The sequence below is a fragment of the Salvelinus fontinalis genome, chromosome 11, assembly GCF_029448725.1.
Source record: "Salvelinus fontinalis isolate EN_2023a chromosome 11, ASM2944872v1, whole genome shotgun sequence".
In the NCBI taxonomy this organism is placed as follows: Eukaryota; Metazoa; Chordata; class Actinopteri; order Salmoniformes; family Salmonidae; genus Salvelinus; species Salvelinus fontinalis.
The window spans coordinates 12483583-12504764 of record NC_074675.1 but is presented as its reverse complement, the minus strand read 5'-3'; the positions used below and the strand labels follow the sequence as shown (position 1 = coordinate 12504764).

The window sequence follows — 21182 nt, the reverse complement described above, 5'->3', positions numbered from 1 at the left end:
CTACAGTTGGCCCTTTAGCAGTGCAGCGTCTGGACAGCTCTACAGTGAGGACCTACTCCTGCTGAGGGAGGAGAAGAGAGACTGTAAGCTGTAAGTCACACACATTATCCCTGTACAAGCTATCAGTTGCACATACACACATGCTCACACACAAACTCTCCCTCTCTGTTACATCTGTCGTTCTGCTCAGGGACAGCAAATGACTGTGAGAAATTGGAACGGGTGAGAGGGTAACTTGTCTTTACAGATAACCATGTTTGCTTGGAGAGGAGAGTCCCTGCTCTAGTGCAGGCATTCATGATCAGATGATAGGAGTCAAAGGCAGCAGCATGAGGCGGCCTCACTCTGTTGTCCCTCCTTTAATCTCTGTCCAGCACAGACAACTACAGCCACAGTACACATGGAACTTTATTCCACATCAGGTAACTGATGCAAGCAGTAGAATCAGATAAAAATAGATCAAAATACACCTTATGGAACAGTGGCGACTGTGAAGAGACACACCAAGGTAGTATGGCGGTATTATACATTTTGTATTGTAGATATGTAGTGGTGTAATAGTGTTAAATGATGTACTGTTTTATATTTAGTTTTATGTGTGATGTAAGTGCCTTAATGTGTTTGGACCCCAGGAAGAGTAGCTGCTGCCTTGACAGGAACTAATGGGGATCCCTAATAAATACATGAATACCCCTGAATGTCAAGGTAGAGAGATATATGGCAGCTACATGAATCTGTCTCAAATGAGATAATGTTACACAATTAGTAATGTCAGCAATAATTCCCATATGATCAAATCCATGTTCATGACAACTGCACTGTGACTGTGGATAAAGCTTCACAGTGGCACAGTGTAATTAAACCATACCTCCTCTCTTTCAGGTCCAGATACTGTATGTAGAGAAGGTCTTACTGTACCTTGGAGCTGCTGGACGGGTCATCCTGCCTGGAACAAACATTCTGACGAGACGCACTGCCAAGAAGCACCCCCCTACCTACCCTCCCACCCACCCTACCCCCCAAAAGAGGGGGGGGGGGGGACAGCAGCGAGGGGTGCCTCCTGCCAAGCCGCCCCCCTCTGCACTTACAAGTCAAGGCCCCCTGAAACCTGGGCAGCAGCTGCCGGTGCTACTTTCCTTCTGTCTGTCCTGTTGTCACCGTTTCTACCTTTTACATGTACAATAACTTGTTGAAGCATAATGTACTGTGTATTTCTTCTACCAGGAGATGTGTAGGTTATCTGTAAATTAATATAAATATGAGGTTTTTTAAATATATATAAATATATACACATCTATATTACAAAAAAGAAAAGATATTCAGAGTTTGTGCAAATAAACCCCCCCTTCCCATTTCAAGTCCATGACCTTGGTTAAACTATGCTGCTCTTTGAATATTTCTCCATCATTCCCCGAGAGACCATTTTGTACATAGTTATTTTCCATTGTGCCGATAAATGTGTTTTCACCTTGGAGAGACTGTCCATCTGGTCGCCATGTGACCCCCCCTCCCCCCAGCTGGTAAAGCCTGCCCTCTAGTGGTGTGTACAGCCCCATGTATCTGAGTCACCATCCACCAGCCCCTCACCTCACAATCATGACTGAGCCCATCTCATAGCAAAGCATTCTGGGAGGACACAGAAACGCACTGTGACGTCTACTGATGATGTGACAAGCACTTTGATACAACCACAGAAACTCTGGACTACAGCCACAGACTAAAAGATAGACTCCACTCTGTAGCTACTGAGCTCAGAGATGAACTGACAGCAGGAACACTCTTCATCAGATGATCTCACTCACCTACAGTACCTTGACCATAAACCCCTACATGAAGAAACTCAAGCTGGACTTTTTTTATTTTGTCGTGGGGTTCGACTCAGCATCGCTGAGAAATAACTGAAAGACAGACTGCTTAACTCAGTGTGCGTAGAGTGTATATGAACATGTCGAAGTGAGGTGAATTTTAATGACAAACCTGTTGCTTGCTGTGACATTGGTGTAACTGTTAACTCTTTGTTTTTGTCTGAGTTGCCAGGGAAACCTATTGTACAGCCCTCCTACCTGTCTTTGAGTTATTTCTGCTGGAGTACTCGATCAAGTTTGACTTTTTTGTTGACTTTTACATCCTCGATTTGCACAAACAAAGAATCATTTTATTTTGTGTCCATTTTTTATTCATTACTAATTGTATTTTGGTCAACTAAGTGGTGATCAAACAAATTTTCATTGCCAATAAAAAAATACTGTCAGTGAAGTAGCCGTTGAAATGACTATTTTTACTCATTGCTTCACTTCAGAGCTCTAGTATGAAGAGTCCATTCATCATATTAAACTATAAGATATAAAATAAACATGACAATTATTTCATTTTATTTTATTTAACTAGGCAAGTCCGTTAAGAACAAATTGTTATTTACAATGACGGCCTACCGGGGGTTGGGATTCCCACCCCCCCAAATAAATAAATATAAATTAAAAAAATTATATATATATATGTCAAAACACATTATTAACATATCAATGTATCAACAAGGTAGAATGGATGATAGATGCAGGATGTGGAATATCCACTCCAGAGCTCAGTTATGGCATCATTAGTGCTTTGAGCGATATTCCGTTGACTGCTAAATGGTTATGTTATCATAGTAATATGAATGGGTTTTGATTTGTACGGTTGGAGTTTGTTGAAGTCTGTAAGTAGGTATAAAGTAAGCTTCATTAATTGTATTAAAATGTTGGCAGCATGAGGATGGAACCCAAACTGAAGCTAAGTTATGAGGTGGGAGACCCTTCCAGCAACTGCAGGAGCCTTTTCAGGAGGGCATAACGTAACAGAATGTTCAGATAGACAATCATTTTTGTTCTACACAATAGATTTCTATCAGATTGAATAGGGAATCGTGACAGCTCTATTCAGTCTATTTCTAACTACAATGTTCAGTGTTTAACATACCCGAATACACCCAGGGCTCAGATGTTTTCCTGGACCCAAATTGCTTACAAGTCAAATGCAGCCTTTTTAAAAATTTCAATATCAAATAATTTCTGGTTAACAATAAAGTACCTTATTGTAATTGTTTTCAATCAAAAAGAAACAAAATGACCTTAGCAAAAAGCCATTTCTCAAGCAAGACTTTTGCTAGGACTGTCTGGGAGTGGTCTGATCAGGGATGGGAAATTGTTATTATTGGCAAAGAGGTTTGGAACTCTCTTACAAAGGCGTAACATCGCGAGTCTTCTGGGAATGCTTGCGAAACAAATTCGGCAGACCCAGACCAGGGTTTGAGAAGTTAATGGGAGAAGTGAAAATTCGTCCTTAGTTGTTAACTTTCTCGAAATCTAAAAGCAAGACCTAGATTCGAGACAATGTCTTAAGAAGCTGAAATTATTATTACATTATTACAACCTCATGAAAGTGAAACTGACACGTTTTCATTTTCATCAAAAACAACTTTATATCGAAGGACTGCCTTTTAGAGGTCCACGGATCCACCCGTACCCGAATCACAGTACCGAGACCCTATCCGGGACCTGAGTGTCCGGATCCAGATTTCGAAATAATGTCACGTGTCTGGGTCGGATCTGATATGATTGTAATTTTACCTGACTTGTCTAGAAGGGCCTGTACAGAGCCGAACACGACTGCTGCAGTAGAGAGCAAGAAACTGTATAACAGATCCGAACACGACTGCTGTAGTAGAGAGAGCAATACATTATATGATGTATGCTGCTGCTCTTGCTTTTCACGAGTGGAGCTTGTTGTTGTCATCAAAGTGGCAATAAGCTACCTCATTCCATGTGTGGTAAAAATTAGGAGATATCTAAATCAATGGAAACTGGAATTAAAAGTTTGTTTTATTATTTATGCATATCAGGTCCAGGTGGGGAGGTCCCAGGTCCATTTATTGAAGAACTCTACTGCCTTTGATTGGACGCTTGCACATGCGCAGTTCGGCGCGACACAGCCATTGGACCAGATGAGATCAGCTACAAAGTGTGATCTGGGATTTCTATGGGAGAGGCAGTTTCTGCCTATATTCATCATGTACTATCTTTGATATTGGTACCCATTACTGGTAACACCATGAGGATATGACAAAGAAGCTTTAAACTGCATAGCGGTTGTTTTGGTGGGGTCGGAGGTGAAAATGATTTAGAGCTGTTAAATGCATAAGCAGCTCCTGGCGTTATACCTGAAGTGGACATTGCCACTGGCTGCACGAAGTTGCATTAAGAGAAATACCATGCAGCCTTGTTTACAAGTTCGAACACTGGAATGTGAGATGTAATCTACACCTTGATTAGGCTGATAGAAATCCTCATTATTTTATTTGAATGATATTTAATTTGAGCGTCAGTATTTCTATATAGTCTACTTTCTCGTTCTGAACTTCTAACACGAGTGGGATGGGTGTGGCTTTGTGACAATGATCAAGGGTAGCTTCTCACCAATTTGACTGCTCCAACGCCGATATGTCGGCTATCGCCGGTTAACACTTAATCTGATTGAATCTAGGCCTTACTCAGAGAATTGAAAGTATAGCTATACCAAGTTTTTCCCCCCCCACATTTTATTTCACAGTAGTAAATATACTGCACATTTTCACAAGATTGTTAACCACTGTTCAAGGTCTACCACCAAGTTATTTCATGTCATTTCTTGTCCTGGCTATTCAATGTCATCCCCACACAGAGGAAGTGACACCCATCCCTCAGAATGACTTTTCCCTTTGGGTAATGTTAGACGGCGTAACTGTTAAGTCTACAATTGGGAGTGTCTTCAGTGGAATAATGAAGATACACAGTGACCGGTTTTCAAACCTGCTTGTGTTATAGTCAACTCCTGTTGTGCCATGTTCGTTGTCACGCCAACGAAAGTCAGAGGAGTTGGCTAAAGTACATACAGCTCATGCGAACTGCCTGTTTTCTGTCTAGTCAGAAGAACAGTTCTATTCCACCCTTCATGGTAGACTCTGCACTGTCTGCTGCCCAGTTGGAGGGTTAGAGCAGGAGGTTAGAGAGTCACTGTCCAGCGGGTCTCAGCTCCTGTTTTGCCATCTTCTCAATATCCTTGTACACATCTGGGTCCTCAATGGTAGGGGATATCTGTGGAGACAGACACAGTCTTCCATACTACTAGTAGTAGCAATATTTTCTTTCCATTTCTGTTTAAATTTTATTACATCGTGAGTGAATTTCATCTTTCATATAATCCTCAAACTTTTATTCAATTTGTCAGTATGAATTACATTGATCCAACACCGACTCGCCAGATAATTGGCAGCTGTACAGGAATAATAATCCAGTGCTCTTATTGGTGAATAATTGCCCCTTTGTCTTCCAGAACCAACACAACCTTTTTTATTTATATATTTGTAATATGCATATTTATTTATTTTATTATAATATTTATTTATAATATGCAGCCATTCCTCAAAGTGTGCCTGAATACCTCAGATTCTAATATGCTACAAAAATATTGTTGTTGGCTTCAATCCAAGTACAGAATTGACAAGCATTGACATGGTGGGTGAATGTGTGGTGAGTTACTGTGTATCGCTTCCCGTTGACCAGGTTAGCCAGGGAGGAGCGGGGGATCTTCCCAGAGCGGGTCTTGGGGAGACCTCTGACAATCAGCACCTTCCTGACCAGGCTCACCATCTCCTTCACCACGTCTCCCTGGCTCTTCTTTAGGTCTGAGACAGACCCACATACACAGACGTTTGACTTTCTATCCTGTATCTCTCTGGGTCACTATGTCTCTTACCGTTTTTGAGAACACACAGAGCCAGGGGGACGTGACCCTTCAGGGAGTCCTCCAGACCCACCACAGCGCACCACCCCGGGGTGCAGCAGGACAGACTGGAACACACAGAGCCAGGGGGACGTGACCCTTCAGGGAGTCCTCCAGACCCACCACAGCGCACCACCCCGGGGTGCAGCTGGACAGACTGGAACACACAGAGCCAGGGGGACGTGACCCTTCAGGGAGTCCTCCAGACCCACTACAGCGCACCACCCCGGGGTGCAGCAGGACAGACTGGAACACACAGAGCCAGGGGGACGTGACCCTTCAGGGAGTCCTCCAGACCCACCACAGCGCACCACCCCGGGGTGCAGCAGGACAGACTGGAACACACAGAGCCAGGGGGACGTGACCCTTCAGGGAGTCCTCCAGACCCACCACAGCGCACCACCCCGGGATGCAGCAGGGCAGACTGGAACACACAGAGCCAGGGGGACGTGACCCTTCAGGGAGTCCTCCAGACCCACCACAGCGCACCACCCCGGGGTGCAGCAGGGCAGACTGGAACACACAGCCTCTTTTAGAATCCGAAAGTGAAATACTTACACACAGCATTCCCGAACAGTCCCATTACAAGACAGAATGTTGAACAAAGTTCATTTCAACTTATTTTACTTGTTGTCTGCCGGTTTTGTCCCTATGTCAGGAGGTAGTCTGATACAACATATCCACAGGGAACAGTGGAGGCTGCTGAGGGGAGGATGGCTCATAATAATGTCTGGAACGGAGCGAATGGAATGGCATCAAACACATGGAAACCATGTTTGTTGTATTTGATACCATTCCACGAATTCCTCTCCAGCCATTACCACGAGCTCATCCTCCCCAATTAAGGTGCCACCAACCTCCTGTGACAGGGAAGTGTTATCAACCCAACCTTCAATACAGGAGTCTGTATATCGGTTTGAACTTCTGTTTTTTAATATTCAATACTGATGCAATTTGCACGTGACAAACACTTGCACAATGTGGCAGAGCCTAACCGAACCGCAGACCAAACGGCAAACCCTTTCAGCTGATTGTGAGGAAATGAGATTGAAAATACAAGCGACAGACCCTAAAGGCGCCGAGTAAACAACACTTCCTGTGGATACCCTACCTCCGCCTCCAACAGGACCAACAGCACGTACAACCTGTAAAGTAACTGTAAATAGCATTTCATTCCACATTCTGGCCTGTAGAGACTATTGAGTCTTTTTTAGAGTGACTTTGGTCTGAAAATCCATGGAGTAACCATGGCAAGAGTCTGAAGATGTTTAGGTAACACTCAGAGATGCTACAATACATTTCTGGTCTGCTTACATGGAGAAACTTTTTTTCCCTAATGACATTTCTACTCCAGTCATTAGCTATGCGTCTCCACCATGTGGCTGACACAGACACCAAAACACAAGGGAATAAGGTAGATTCATATCCATGCAATCTGGACCTATTAGTCTCTCCGCTCACACCTCTTCCAGTGCCCCTGCCGACAGCCTGTGGCCGGCCACGTTGATGACATCATCAGAGCGAGACATGATGTACAGGAAACCCTCCTCATCCACGTAGCCTGTGTCCATGGTGTCATAGAAACCCTAAGGTAAACAGCAGGTAATGACTGACATTCAGATAAAATGCCCACTCCCCACAGATAAAATCCCCACTCCCCACAGATAAAATCCCCACAGATAAAATCCCCACTCCCCACAGATAAAATCCCCACAGATAAAATCCCCACATCCCTACACTTTTGGGTGTTTTTATTCTGTTATCTACACTGAGTGTACAAAACATTGGGAACACCTTCCTAATATTGAGTTGCCCTTAGAACAGCCTAAATTCATTGGGCTATGGATTCTACAAGGTGTCGAAAGCGTTCCACAGGGATGCTGGCCCATGTTGACTCTAATGCTTCCCACAGTTGTGTCAAGTTGGCTGGATGTCCTTTGGGTAGTGGACCATCCAGCAGCGTTGCAGTTCTTGACACACTCAAACCGACACCTACTACCATACTCCATTCAAAGGCACTTAAATTGTCTTGCCCATTCACCCTCTGAATGGTACACATACACAATCCATGTCTTAATTGTCTCAAGGCTTTAAAATGACTCTTTAACCTGTATCCTCCCCTTCATCTACACTGATTGAAATGGATTTAACAAGTGACATCAGTCAAGGATCATAACTTTCACCTGGTCAGTCTGTCATGGAAAGAGCAGGTGTTCCTAATGTTTTGTGCTCACAGTGTATAATCATACAGTACATTTGAACCACTAGATGGCATCACTGGCCAGCACAAAATTCATCCACCTACCTGTCCCATGATTTACATGGTTATTAAAGTTTAAATCTAGAATCCAAAGTCATTATGCATATTGGTAAGTATGTAACATATCCAAAGCAGTAAACACACACATACACACACATACACACACATACACACACATACACACACATACACACACATACACACACCTACCTACCTACCTACCTACCTACCTACCTACCTACCTACCTACCTACCTACCACAATAACGTGGTGAAGTATTATCTGATGCTAAAAGGCCGACCTCCCGGGTGGCGCAGTGGTCTAGGGCACTGCATCGCAGTGCTAGCTGCGCCACCAGAGTCTCTGGGTTCGCGCCCAGGCTGGGCTGGGTTCGCGCCCAGGCTCTGTCGCAGCCGGCCGCAACCGGGAGGTCCGTGGGGCGACGCACAATTGGCATAGCGTCGTCCGGGTTAGGGAGGGTTTGGCCGGTAGGGATATCCTTGTCTCAGTATGTAAAATGTAATACAATGTATGCACTCTACTGTAAGTCGCTCTGGATAAGAGCGTCTGCTAAATGACTAAAATGTAAATGTAAATGTAAAACATGAGTAAGATCTAAGGTGAGATAACTTATAGGGAACTTGGTGAAGTAGAGCTTGAAAAGCTCCTGGTTCTGCCACAGAGATAAGGCTGCTCCTGGTGGTAGTGGCAGCCTGGAGGAGAGGAGAGACAGAGGGTATGTGTGTGGGCGAGAGAGACTAGTGTCTGACACGCAACAGACAGGAGTAGTGAGTGAGGTGACACCGTGGGACAGCTGGATCCCCAGGCCAATCACGGTGAGGACTATTACAGTGGCACAGAGGGAAGACAGAGCCGTACTCTGTGATGCTACAAATAACGTCCAACAACAGCTTTAGCTAATAACAAATGCTACAAAACAACAGTTCCTTTATAATTGTAATGTCAGAGGAGGTCTAGGGTTGCCCCCCTCCCCCCCGGCATCAAGATGTCTAAGACACTGTTTTCCTATGGGGAGACAAGATACTCTAGGATATCTAAACCTGTATAATACTTTGGGTTTAGCAAGTGTCTAAATTAGAAAGATAAGCCTGTCAGTCTATAAGGTTTATAAAAGAGCTGGGGGGCTGAGGTAGTGGATACTATTACACTACACCTTAGTGGGTTCAGACATGGAGCCCAGTGTCTGCTGGGCCTGACCTGACCCTCACACACAAACGCACATACATACACACACATGCACGGCACACACACACACACACACACACACACACACACACACACACACACACACACACACACACACACACACACACACACACACACACACACACACACACACACACACACACACACACACACACACACACAGACACACAGACACACAGACACACACACACACACACACACACACACAGGTATAGGGTGACTGAGTATCTGAGCCTTTGTTTACCCAGGGTCCCTCTCGATCACCCCCAACTGTTCTTGGGGAGGGTCCTCCAAGTTCAAGCCCTGTCTGCATCACACCCATTTACAAAGCAGCATGTTTGTGTACTGTAGTTGCATCAAGAACAAATAACCTGAACAAAATTGGAATAGATTTTTTAAAGAAGGCTGTACTGTTGGTGAGAGTATAGAAACTTTCCCTGTCTGTCTTTGACTGCAGCCAGATCTAGGGCACCCCTGGTATTGCTCTAGCCCGGAGAGGAAATGAACAAACCAAGACCTAATAATGTTCCATGGTTCAACCACCTGCATTTATATCCTAATGAGGCTGTCACCCTTTTTTGAATGCACTTCCACACACAGACACAAAACAGCCTCTGAAGCAACAAAACAAACCAAATTCAATTAGGGCACTGATGCTTTTTCTTAGCGCATGAGAGCCTCGCCACCCAAAGGCAATAACAATGCCTAAGGTTAATTTACACAATGCACTATAAGAAAATACTTTTGATGCCTCCCATCTTGACTCTGGAAGAGAGATTCTCCATTATCAATTCACCTCAGAGCTAAAGGTGTTAGTTCTTAAACAGAGAAAAGGGTTGGTTATAAGAGTTGCGGCTATTTGTTCTCTGATGAAAAGCTCCATAGCAGCTTGGGCTGAATCCATTGTAATCCACCTTGTTGGTGCAGAAACAGTGGACGCAATAACAATGAGGTGGCAAATGGAAGATGGGAGTGATTTCCAGGTAACAGGCTCACAGATAAGAGCACAATGGAGAGGAAGGACTGATGTGCCCTCGTCGTGACCCGGCTCACACAATCAGCTCCCAACACACACACTTCTCTCTCAGGTCCTGAGGGAGCTACTACAGTGGAGACCTGTCTGTATGGAGACAGTGGTGCTGCATCTAGCCCTGGGTGATATAAAAATAAATTGTATGATCGACTCAAAGTAAATTATTTCCATAAAACAATTCCACCCTCCTATTTGAACAGATATAAAACAGGACTTATTTTTACTGTGCTCAAGTTTCTAAAGGTGACAGTGTGTGTGTGTGTGTGAGTCTATCTCCCTGTGTGTTTATCCCTGATGCAGAGACAGAAAGGTTTGCTACTCCAGGTGACAGAGGCAGTATAACAGAATGACTTAGCTGCTCACAGAGGTGTGGCCATGACCATGCGGCTGGCTTACCTCACCACAATATTTCCCAGGGTCCTTGGCGTCATCTGCTGCATATCATCGTCGATCACTGTGACTAGAGAAGAGAGAGGTGCATAGAAATCAGATTTATAAGGCTTATATTTCAGCAGTGGGCAATGTGGGATGTCAAAATGTGGGTTGCTCTAAAGTTCAACCATTGTATTGATGGTGTGTGTTTTTTCTTTTCCCAAGCCAATATGCCTAGACCCCTCTCAAACGTGCCCATATTAAAACAATTACAGTGTGACATTAATACCTTTTTGTATTTGACAACTACATGTAACTGATTACAGTTGCAGAGCCTGAAAAGCAGTGTCTCTCTCTGCATACTGGTCAGGTAAATAGTCATTTCAGAACATTTGGGATAGTTCCAGAGGCGTCATGCCCATAGGGGGCACGTGCCCCCTCATATTTGTCCTGTTTAAAAAAAATACAGATTTTGTTTTTGTAAATGTGTTGTTGTTGTTGTTTCTCTGGAATACTACTAGCCACCTATAAATGTTATGAAGTTGACTTTAGCTAGCCCAGATAGGTTCTCCCAACTCCATAACTAGCTACTAAGAAGCCATTTCAGGCTATCAATCAAGTTAGAGTAGATAGTTCTACACTACATGACCAAGTATGTGGACATCTGCTCATCGAACATATTATTTGAAAATTAATATGCTATAACAGCCTCCACAGTATTAATATGCTATAACAGCCTCCACTCTTCTGGGAAGGCTTTCCACTAGATGTTGGAACATTGCTGTGGGGACTTGCTTCCATTCAGCCACAAGAGCATTAGTGAGGTTGGGCACTGATGTGTGGCAATTAGGCCTGGCTTGCAGTCAGCGTTCCAATTCATCCCAAAGGTGTTTGATGGGGTTGAGGTCAGGGCTCTGTGCAGGCCAGTCAAGTTCTTCCACACCGATCTCGACAAACCATTTCTGTATGGACCTCGCTTTGTACACGGGGCATTGTCATGCTGAAACAGGAAAGGGCCTTCCCCCAAACTATTGCCATAAAGTTGGAAGCACAGAATTGTCTAGAATGTCATTGTATGCTGTAGCATTAAGATTTCCCTTCACTGGAACTAAGGCGCCTAGCCGAACCATGAAAAACAGCCCCAGACCATTATTCCTCCTCCACCAAACTTTACAGTTGGCACTTTGTGTTCGGGCAGGTAGAGTTCTCCTGGCATCCGCCAAGCGTGATTCATCACTCCAGAGAACGCATTTCCACTGCTCCAGAGTCCAATGGAGGCCCGATGCTTGGCTGCTCTGTCATGGAAACCCATTTCATGAAGCTCCCAACAAACAGTTATTGAGCTGATGTTGCATCCAGAGGCAGTTTGGAACTCGGTAGTGAGTGTTGCAACCGAGGACAGACATTTTTATGCGCTACGCGCCTCAGCACTCGGCGTTCCCATTCTGTGAGCTTGTGTAGCCTACTACTTTGCGGCTGAGCCATTGTTGCTCCTAGACGTTTCCACTCCACAATCACAGAACTTACAGTTGACTGGGTCAGCTCTAGCAGGGCAGAAACTTGACGAACTGACTTGTTGGAAAGGTGTCATCCTATAAAGGTGCCCCTGCGAAAGTCACTGAACTCAGGCCTCCCGAGTGGCGCATCGGTCTAAGGCACTGCATCGCACTGCATCACAGACCCGAGTTCGATCCCAGGCTGTGTCACAACCGGCCATGACCGGGAGTCCCATAGGGTGGCGCACAATTGGCCCAGTGTCGTCCGGGTTAGGGAAGGGTTTGGCCAGGAGTCTTTACTTGGCTCATCGCGCTCTAGCGACTCCTTGTGGCGGGCCGGGCACCTGCAGGCTGACTTCGGTCATCAGTTGAACAGTGTTTCCTCTGACACATTGGTGCGGCTGGCTTCCGGGTTAAGCAGTCGGGTACCCTTTCATTGCTGCCCATCCCGGATCCGGGAGCATCCTCATCAAAAAAGCTGACTAGCATAGCCTAGCCTAACGCGACAGGGATATCATATAATATAATTTTCATGAAATCACAAGTCCAATACAGCAAATGAAAGATAAACATCTTGTGAATCCAGCCATCATTTCCAATTTTTTAAATGTTTTACAGCGAAAACACAATATGTATTTCTATTAGCTAACCACAATAGCAAAAGCCTCAACCGCATATTTTCACAATTTTTCTACCGCATAGGTAGCTATTGTAACAGTCCTGACCTGTTTTATGTTGTTTTTATGTGTTTATGGTCAGGGCGTTAGTTTTGGGTGGGCAGTCTATGTTATTTGTTTCTATGTTGGTTTTGGTTTGCCTGGTATGGCTCTTGATTAGAGGCAGGTGGTTTGCGTTTTCCTCTAATCAAGAGTCATATTTAGGTAGGGCATTCTCACTGTTTGTTTGTGGGTGATTGTCTCCTGTGTCAGTATGTATGTTCGTACCACACTGGACTGTAGCGTTTGTTTGTTTCGTTTCGATGTCGTCTGTTTCCTGTACGTAAGTTTATGTTTAGTTATGTAAGTTTATGTTCAGGTTTCGTCAACGTCGTTTTCTTGTTTTGTAGTTTGAAAGTGTTTTGTTTCGTTTCGTGTAGCCATCGTGTTTATAATAAAGATGGCTTATTTCCCACAAGCTGCGTTTTGGTCTGAAGATCCTTCTCTCCTCACCTCATCCGAGGAAGAGGAGAGCACCAGCCGTTACAGAATCACCCACCACGCTAAGACCAAGCGGCTAGGGAAAACTAAATGGAGTAAGGGACAGGAGAAGAAGGAGAGATGGACATGGGACGATGTTTTGGATGGAAAAGGTGTCTACACATGGGAGGAGATCCTAGCTGGTAGAGATCGCCTCCCATGGGAACAGCTGGAGGCACTTAGGAGAGCGGAGGCTACCGGAGAGAGGAACCGGAGCTATGAGGGAACGCGTCTGGCACGGAAGCCAAAAAAGCCCGTAAGTAATTCCCAAAAATTTCTTGGGGGGGGGCTAGGAGGTAGTGGGCCAAGGGCAGGTAGGAGACCTGCGCCCACTTCCCAGGCTTACCGTGGAGAGCGGGAGTACGGGCAGGCGCCGTGTTACGCAGTAGAGCGCACGGTGTCTCCTGTACGAGTGCATAGCCCAGTGCGGGTTATTCCACCTCCCCGCACTGGTAGGGCTAGATTGAGTATTGAGCCAGGTGTCATGAGGCCGGCTCAACGCGTCTGGTCTCCAGTGCGTCTCCTCGGGCCGGCATACATGGCACCTGCCTTACGCATGGTTTCCCCGGTTCGCCTACATAGGCCGGTGCGGGTTATTCCACCTCCCCGCACTGGTCGGGCAACCGGGAGCATTCAACCAGGTAAGGTTGGGCAGGCTCAATGCTCAAGAGTGCCAGTACGTCTCCACGGTCCGGTATTTCCGGCACCACCTCCCCGCCCCAGCCTAGTACCTACAGTGTCTACACTATGCACTAGGCTACCAGTGCGTATCCTGAGCCCTGTTCCTCCTCCACGCACTCTCCCTGTAGTGCGTGTATCTAGCCCGGTGCCTCCAGTTCGGGCACCACGCACTAAGCCACCTGTGCGTCTTCAGAGCCCTGAACATACTGTATCTTCTCCCCCTACTAATCCTGATGTGCTTGTCCTCAGCCCGGTGTCACCAGTGCCGGTACCTCGCATCAGGGATAGAGTAGGCTTTGAGAGTACAGTGTGCCCTGTTCCTGCTCCCCGCACTAGTAGGAAGGTGCTTATCCTTAGCCCGGTGCCTCCAGTTCCGGCACCACGCACCAGGTCTACAGTGCACCGTATCCGGCCAGAGCCATCCGTCTCCCCAGCGCCATCTGAGCCATCTGTCTCCCCAGCGCCATCTGAGCCATCCGTCTCCCCAGCGCCATCTGAGCCATCCGTCTCCCCAGCGCCATCTGAGCCATCCGTCTCCCCAGCGCCATCTGAGTCATCCGTCTGCCAGGAGCCTGCAAAGCCGCCCGTCTGCCATGAGCCTGCAAAGCCGCCCGTCTGCCATGAGCCTACAGAGCCATCCGCCAGACAGGAGCCGCTAGAGCCGTCAGCCAGACAGGAGCCGCTAGAGCCGCCCGCCAGACAGGATCTGCCAGAGCCGCCAACCAGACAGGATCTGCCAGAGCCGCCAACCAGACAGGATCTGCCAGAGCCGCCAACCAGACAGGATCTGCCAGAGCCGCCAGCGAGCCATGAGCAGCCAGAGCCGTCAGAGAGCCATGAGCAGCCAGAGCCGTCAGAGAGCCATGAGCAGCCAGAGCCGTCAGAGAGCCATGAGCAGCCAGAGCCGTCAGAGAGCCATGAGCAGCCAGAGCCGTCAGAGAGCCATGAGCAGCCAGAGCCGTCAGCCTGCCATGAGCGTCGAGAGCCGTCAGCCTGCCATGAGTGTCGAGAGCCGTCAGCCTGCCATGAGCGTAGAGAGCCGTCAGTCTGCCATGAGTGTCGAGAGCCGTCAGCCTGCATGGACCTGCCAGAGCCGTCCAGCCAGGACCTGCCAGAGCCGTCCAAACAGGACCTGCCAGAGTCCTTCAGCCGGGATCTGCCCCTTGTCCCGGTGTTGCCCCTTGTCCCGGTGCTGCCCCTTGTCCCGGTGCTGCCCCTTGTCCCGGTGCTGCCCCTTGTCCCGGTGCTGCCCCTTGTCCCGGTGCTGCCCCTTATTCCGGTGCTGGTCCTTATCCTGGTGCTGCCCCTTGTTCCGGTGCTGCCCCTTGTCCCGGTGCTACCCCTTGTCCCGGTGCTGCCCCTTGTCCCGGTGCTGGCTGTTTATTTAGGGGAAAGTAGTTTTAGGGTGGTCAGTGGAAGGGGTAGACAGAAGAGGGGAGTGACTATGGTGGTGTGGGGACAGCGTCCTGAGCCGGAACCACCACCGTGGTCAACTGCCCACCCGGACCCTCCCCTGGACTTTGTGCTGGTGCGCCCGGCGTTCGCACCTTGAGGGGGGGGTACTGTAACAGTCCTGACCTGTTTTATGTTGTTTTTATGTGTTTATGGTCAGGGCGTTAGTTTTGGGTGGGCAGTCTATGTTATTTGTTTCTATGTTGGTTTTGGTTTGCCTGGTATGGCTCTTGATTAGAGGCAGGTGGTTTGCGTTTTCCTCTAATCAAGAGTCATATTTAGGTAGGGCATTCTCACTGTTTGTTTGTGGGTGATTGTCTCCTGTGTCAGTATGTATGTTCGTACCACACTGGACTGTAGCGTTTGTTTGTTTCGTTTCGATGTCGTCTGTTTCCTGTACGTAAGTTTATGTTTAGTTATGTAAGTTTATGTTCAGGTTTCGTCAACGTCGTTTTCTTGTTTTGTAGTTTGAAAGTGTTTTGTTTCGTTTCGTGTAGCCATCGTGTTTATAATAAAGATGGCTTATTTCCCACAAGCTGCGTTTTGGTCTGAAGATCCTTCTCTCCTCACCTCATCCGAGGAAGAGGAGAGCACCAGCCGTTACAGCTATCACAAAACCGACCAAATAGAGATATAATTAGTCACTAACCAAGAAACAACTTCATCAGATGACAGTCATAACATGTTATACAATAAATGTATGTTTTGTTCGAAAATGTGCATATTTGAGGTATAAATCATAGTTTTACATTGCAGCTACCATCAAAAATATCACCAAAGCAGCCAGAATAATTACAGAGAGCAACGTGAAATACCTAAATACTCATCATAAGACATTTATGAAAAATACATGGTGTACAGCAAATGAAAGATAAACATCTTGTGAATCCAGCCAATATTTCCGATTTTTTTAAGTGTTTTACAGCGAAAACACAATATAGCCTTATATTAGCTTACCACAATAGCCAAACACACAAATGCATTTATTAGCAGCAAAAGGTAGCGATCGCAAAAACCAGCAAAAGATATAAAATGAATCACTAACCTTGACCAATTTCATCAGATGACAGTCTTATAACATCAGGTTATACAATACACTTATGTTTTGTTCGAAAATGTGCATATTTAGAGCTGCAAACCGTGGTTATACATTGTGAATATGTAGCATCGATTCACCAAATTGTCCGGAGCTATTTTGGACACTCACCTAATCTGACCAAAGAACTCATCATAAACTTTACAAAAAAATACATGTTGGACAGCAAATGAAAGATACACTAGTTCTTAATGCAACCGCCGTGTTAGATTTAAAAAAAAATTACTTTACCATAACAAACAGCTTACGTTATAGCGAGACAGCGTCCGCCAAAACGCGAATAATAGGACTCAACATTTTCCACAGAAATACATCATAAATTGTTCTTACTTTTGCTGAGCTTCCATCAGAATCTTGTACAAGGAGTCCTTTGTCCAGAATAAATCGTTGTTTGGTTTTAGAATGTCCTTCTCTCCTGTCGAATTCGCTCCACAAGGCTAGCCAATGTTGATGACGTTCCCAATTTTTCTCGACGCAAGGGGACGGAAAACTCAAACAGTCCCATTAAACGTTGAATAAACTGATGAAACTCGGTTGAAAAAACCTACTTTATGATGTTTTTCTAATATGTATCAAATAAAAACAAAGCCGGAGATATTAGCCGTGTATACCGAACGCTTATCATAAGACAATAGGGAGGTGCTTTCCGCGTCTAGGTAGAGAAAGGAAAGTCTGGACACGTCATTCCAAGAGCTCTTGTTCGACCTCAGATCAAGCTAGACACCCCATTCCACCTTCCACTGCCTGTTGACATCTAGTGGAAGGCGTATGCAGTGCATGCATATCCATAAATATAAGGCAATTCAATAGGCAGGCCCTAGAACAGAGCATCGTTTTCAGATTTTTCACTTCCTGCCTGGAAGTTTGCTGCAAAATGAGTTCTGTTTTACTCACAGATATAATTCAAACAGTTTAGAAACTTGAGAGTGTTTTCTATCCAATAGTAATAATAATATGCATATTGTACGATCTAGAATAGAGTACGAGGCAGTTTAATTTGGGCACGATTTTTTCCAAAGTGGAAACAGCGCCCCCATTTTGACAAGATTAAGGAGCGCGGTTTGACGGTCATGTTTCGGAAGACACATTACTCGACCTTTTCCTCTCCCGAGCCCGTTGGGGAGTTGCAGCAATGATACAAGATCGTAATTGGATATCACGAAATTGGGGAGGAAAAAAATGTCACAGCTTTTCGGTAAGGCCATTCTACTGCCAATGTTTGTCTGTGGAGATTGCATGACTGTGTGCTCGATATTGTACACCTGGCAGCAACGAGTGTGGCTGAAATAGCCGAATCCACTAATTTAAAGGGGTGTCCACATACTTTTGCGCCACCCGGGCACTGCATTGCAGTGCTAGCTGTGCCACCAGAGTCTCTGGGTTCGCGCCCAGGCTGGGCTGGGTTCGCGCCCAGGCTCTGTCGCAGCCGGCCGCAACCGGGAGGTCCGTGGGGTGACGCACAATTGGCATAGCGTCGTCCGGGTAGGGAGGGTTTGGCCGGTAGGGATATCCTTGTCTCAGTATGTAAAATGTAATAAAATGTATGCACTCTACTGTAAGTCGCTCTGGATAAGAGCGTCTGCTAAATGACTAAAATGTAAATGTAATAGTGTACCTTAGCTGGCATGCCTGCTGGCAAGGTTGGCAGACTTGAAATCTTTTACCCAGACTTTAGCAGAGGAGCATATTTAGTTTATTTAAAAAAAAAAACTACCAGTCAGGAGGATACAGACAGCTCAAGAGGTTTTTCTGCTTAGATATAAAGAAACAAATAAAAAAAATACATACAATGTAGCATAATGATTATGGCTCTAGATTGCAGGAAAAAGCTGTTTCAGGTGTTTGAAAAATAAAAAATTCTACAACTTCCGGACGGGGGGCCTAGCCCCTCTCAGGACCACCCTCCAATCATCCTCAAGCACTTTGTGCCCCCGCCCCTGGATAGTTCTGCTTAATGAAAGAGACATGTTAGTGCTCACCATTGAATCCTGGAACGGGTTTGCCAGCCTGACCAGCAGGGGGAGACAGGGAGTTTCCCAGACCAATACAGGAGGACGTGATGGCTGAGCCACTCTCTGATGAAAGGAGAGAGGGAGAAAGAGGACAGAGGGCATACAGGGTGAGATCATTAAGACTTTTACGCTTTTACTGCCACAACTCATGCAACTTCCACACTATTCTCCTATCTCTGCAACACACATTCACACGTGCGTACACACACACATAGAAACATACACACGCATGCACACATGCGTGCGCGTTGTCCTCGAAGATCAACGTAATGTCACAATCTCAACTTTATCCCACACAACCATAAAACGTTTTACAGAATGTGCAAAAGAGAACCAATACCTTTAAGTGGAATTTCATGAGTGTCATGCGTGTCATCAAAGCTGTGGTTGAGTCCTGTGTTCTTCCTGTGAGCACAATTAACCTACATTACCAGAACTATGACAGCTCCTATGGGCTCTCTGACTCACACAACCAACCTCCACTCTACACAGCTGCTCCACTTTCCACTGAGATATCTCTGTCTATTCTGTCTCCCTGGTTCCAACCTAAATACAGCAGAACCATCAAAGAGGTGACACATCACACAGGGGAGGCTCTGATGGAGGATAGGAGAATATAACCAATTGTCACCACCGCAAATAGTTTTCTTGCTATATCCTCATCATTGTATCCTGTTGTCATGGAGATGTCTGAATGTGAGAGCACTCTAACCTACTTCACTTTCTTAGCTACCTTTTTGAACTAAGCTTCTATACATATCATAAGGCATTCTTTGCTTGGAGGGGGGGTTTGACTGTGATGGAGACGTTGTATAACATCCCAGATCAATGGAGGGGGAGAAATTAATCCTCCTCCTCTAGCCACCAGGGCAGTGCCCTCTGAACTGGAGATGTTCTGCACCTCTCAGGGCTCATTAATCATCAGCAGGTTAATCCCTCCCTGTAGACTTCAAAGGCCTTCTACCTCCGGCCAACACTGAGGTCTCCCCCAATAGGAGACACAGAAGGGTGACACGTCTGCCCCGGTCCCACCTACCTGGTCAAAATTCAAGGCCTATCAGCCAGTGGCCTCAGCCACCTCAGTGACCAATGACAACAAACCAGCCAATGTTCTGCTTCCTCCTCAGGTGTGGAAGCAGGGAGATGACATGGTGTAGTATGCACACCATATGTTTACAGCTCTGTTTACACATGTTATATATATGTGGATAGATATCAATAAACCTGTGCAGAGTAGCTGTGTGTGTCTGCTCAGCCCACATATAGATCAGTGCAGAAACGGAAGATTCTAGCAACACATGTAGACCGTGACAGACCTCTCTAAATGGGAACATGTGAGGATTACACAATAAACCCACTGATCTGTGGCAGCAGCGTCGTGTTTAAAATCACGCTGTTAGCTGCAGTCGTTGTAATTGCGGCGTAGATTTCAGACAGCAATTAAGCTGGAACAGAGATGAGCAGAGACAACCAATATAATGGCCCAATATATTTGCCCTCGCCGATTATACACTTAGAAGGAAAACAATGCCCAGGGCTTAATGGTTTGCTTACATAACCAGGTACATTTGGGCTGTTAGTGGATACTAGAGCACAGAGAATAAAACCCCTTGGAATATCTCTGGGTTTTTTAAAGGCCATCTGCACCACTACCCAATTCCATGGGAAAAGTATAGATCTACAGTGGTTTATTAATTGATTGTTAACCAATCTTTGATCTTTAATCTTTGTTTCAAATGCTTTCATTTTGTCCTGAGTTCTTCCTCATGTGTAAGGGGCAACACATAGAGTTGAGAGAGGTGGACCAGCAGCCGGGAAGGCTTCTGGTTCAAGCCCTATGCCGGGCAACACAAAAATGAGAATGGAACTGAAATGGAAGGCTACTGGACTCTGTCTGATAACATGTAACATCGCCTGTCGTTGTGCCCTTGAGCAAAGCACATAACCCCCAACAATTGCTCTCACTGCTGCTAACCTTATGCCTCTCAACGTCTTTGTGTTAGAGGTCTTCATGGGTCCACCCCAACTTGAATACACCGGACCTGACCTAGGACCCAAGCGGTTTGGTCCGTTCAGATCCGGGTTCCCCTTTTTTTAATGATTGGACCGTTCGGATCCGGGTCTGATTGTCCTCAGGTCTGGGTCCAACCTCTAGTCTGTGTGTATCTGGGAGTGTTGAGAAAGACAGAAGGCACATTTCCATTCTAACCAATGGCCAATAATTTAACATGCTGCATACTGTAATAGCCTTGAAATTCAGAGCTGTTTTTATTCCAGCGAGTGGAAGGAAGGCCTATTAATATGTCACTGCACTGCGTAGTTCTCCATACTTTGAGTACTCTTAAACAGCAAGGCTACGCTAAGCAGGAAAAAACAATCCCCATTATATTCCCAATGACAGGGAAAATTGCCTAGTGAAAACAAGCAGAGTCGACTGAGCAAGGCTCCGGATAGCCACCAGAGAGAGGGATACTGAGAGGAAATCAGTGTGAAAACAGGTTTAGACATGGACGAGGGATGAAAGATGTGTGGGTCTCGCTCGCTCTCTCTCTCTCTCTATC

General features: G+C 45.9%; 1 protein-coding gene and 1 pseudogene across 11 annotated transcripts in view; one reads left to right on the top strand and one right to left on the bottom strand.

The window, feature by feature from the left end:
- The window catches only part of LOC129865055 (liprin-alpha-2-like), a 214482-nt gene extending 212213 nt beyond the window's left edge, over positions 1-2269 (top strand). For 7 of the 11 annotated variants that reach the window (XM_055937494.1, XM_055937495.1, XM_055937493.1 and 4 more), the window contains 2 exons: positions 7-20; positions 883-2269. In XM_055937494.1, coding sequence (XP_055793469.1) covers positions 7-20; positions 883-1185 — 317 coding nt within the window. In that variant the 3' untranslated portion in view covers positions 1186-2269. Of the gene's footprint in view, positions 1-6 lie in introns of all 11 variants that reach the window. The other 4 variants (XR_008761310.1, XM_055937501.1, XM_055937502.1 and 1 more) reach the window with 2 other exon arrangements.
- The window catches only part of LOC129866058 (acyl-CoA synthetase short-chain family member 3, mitochondrial-like), a 50672-nt pseudogene continuing 31666 nt past the window's right edge, over positions 2177-21182 (bottom strand).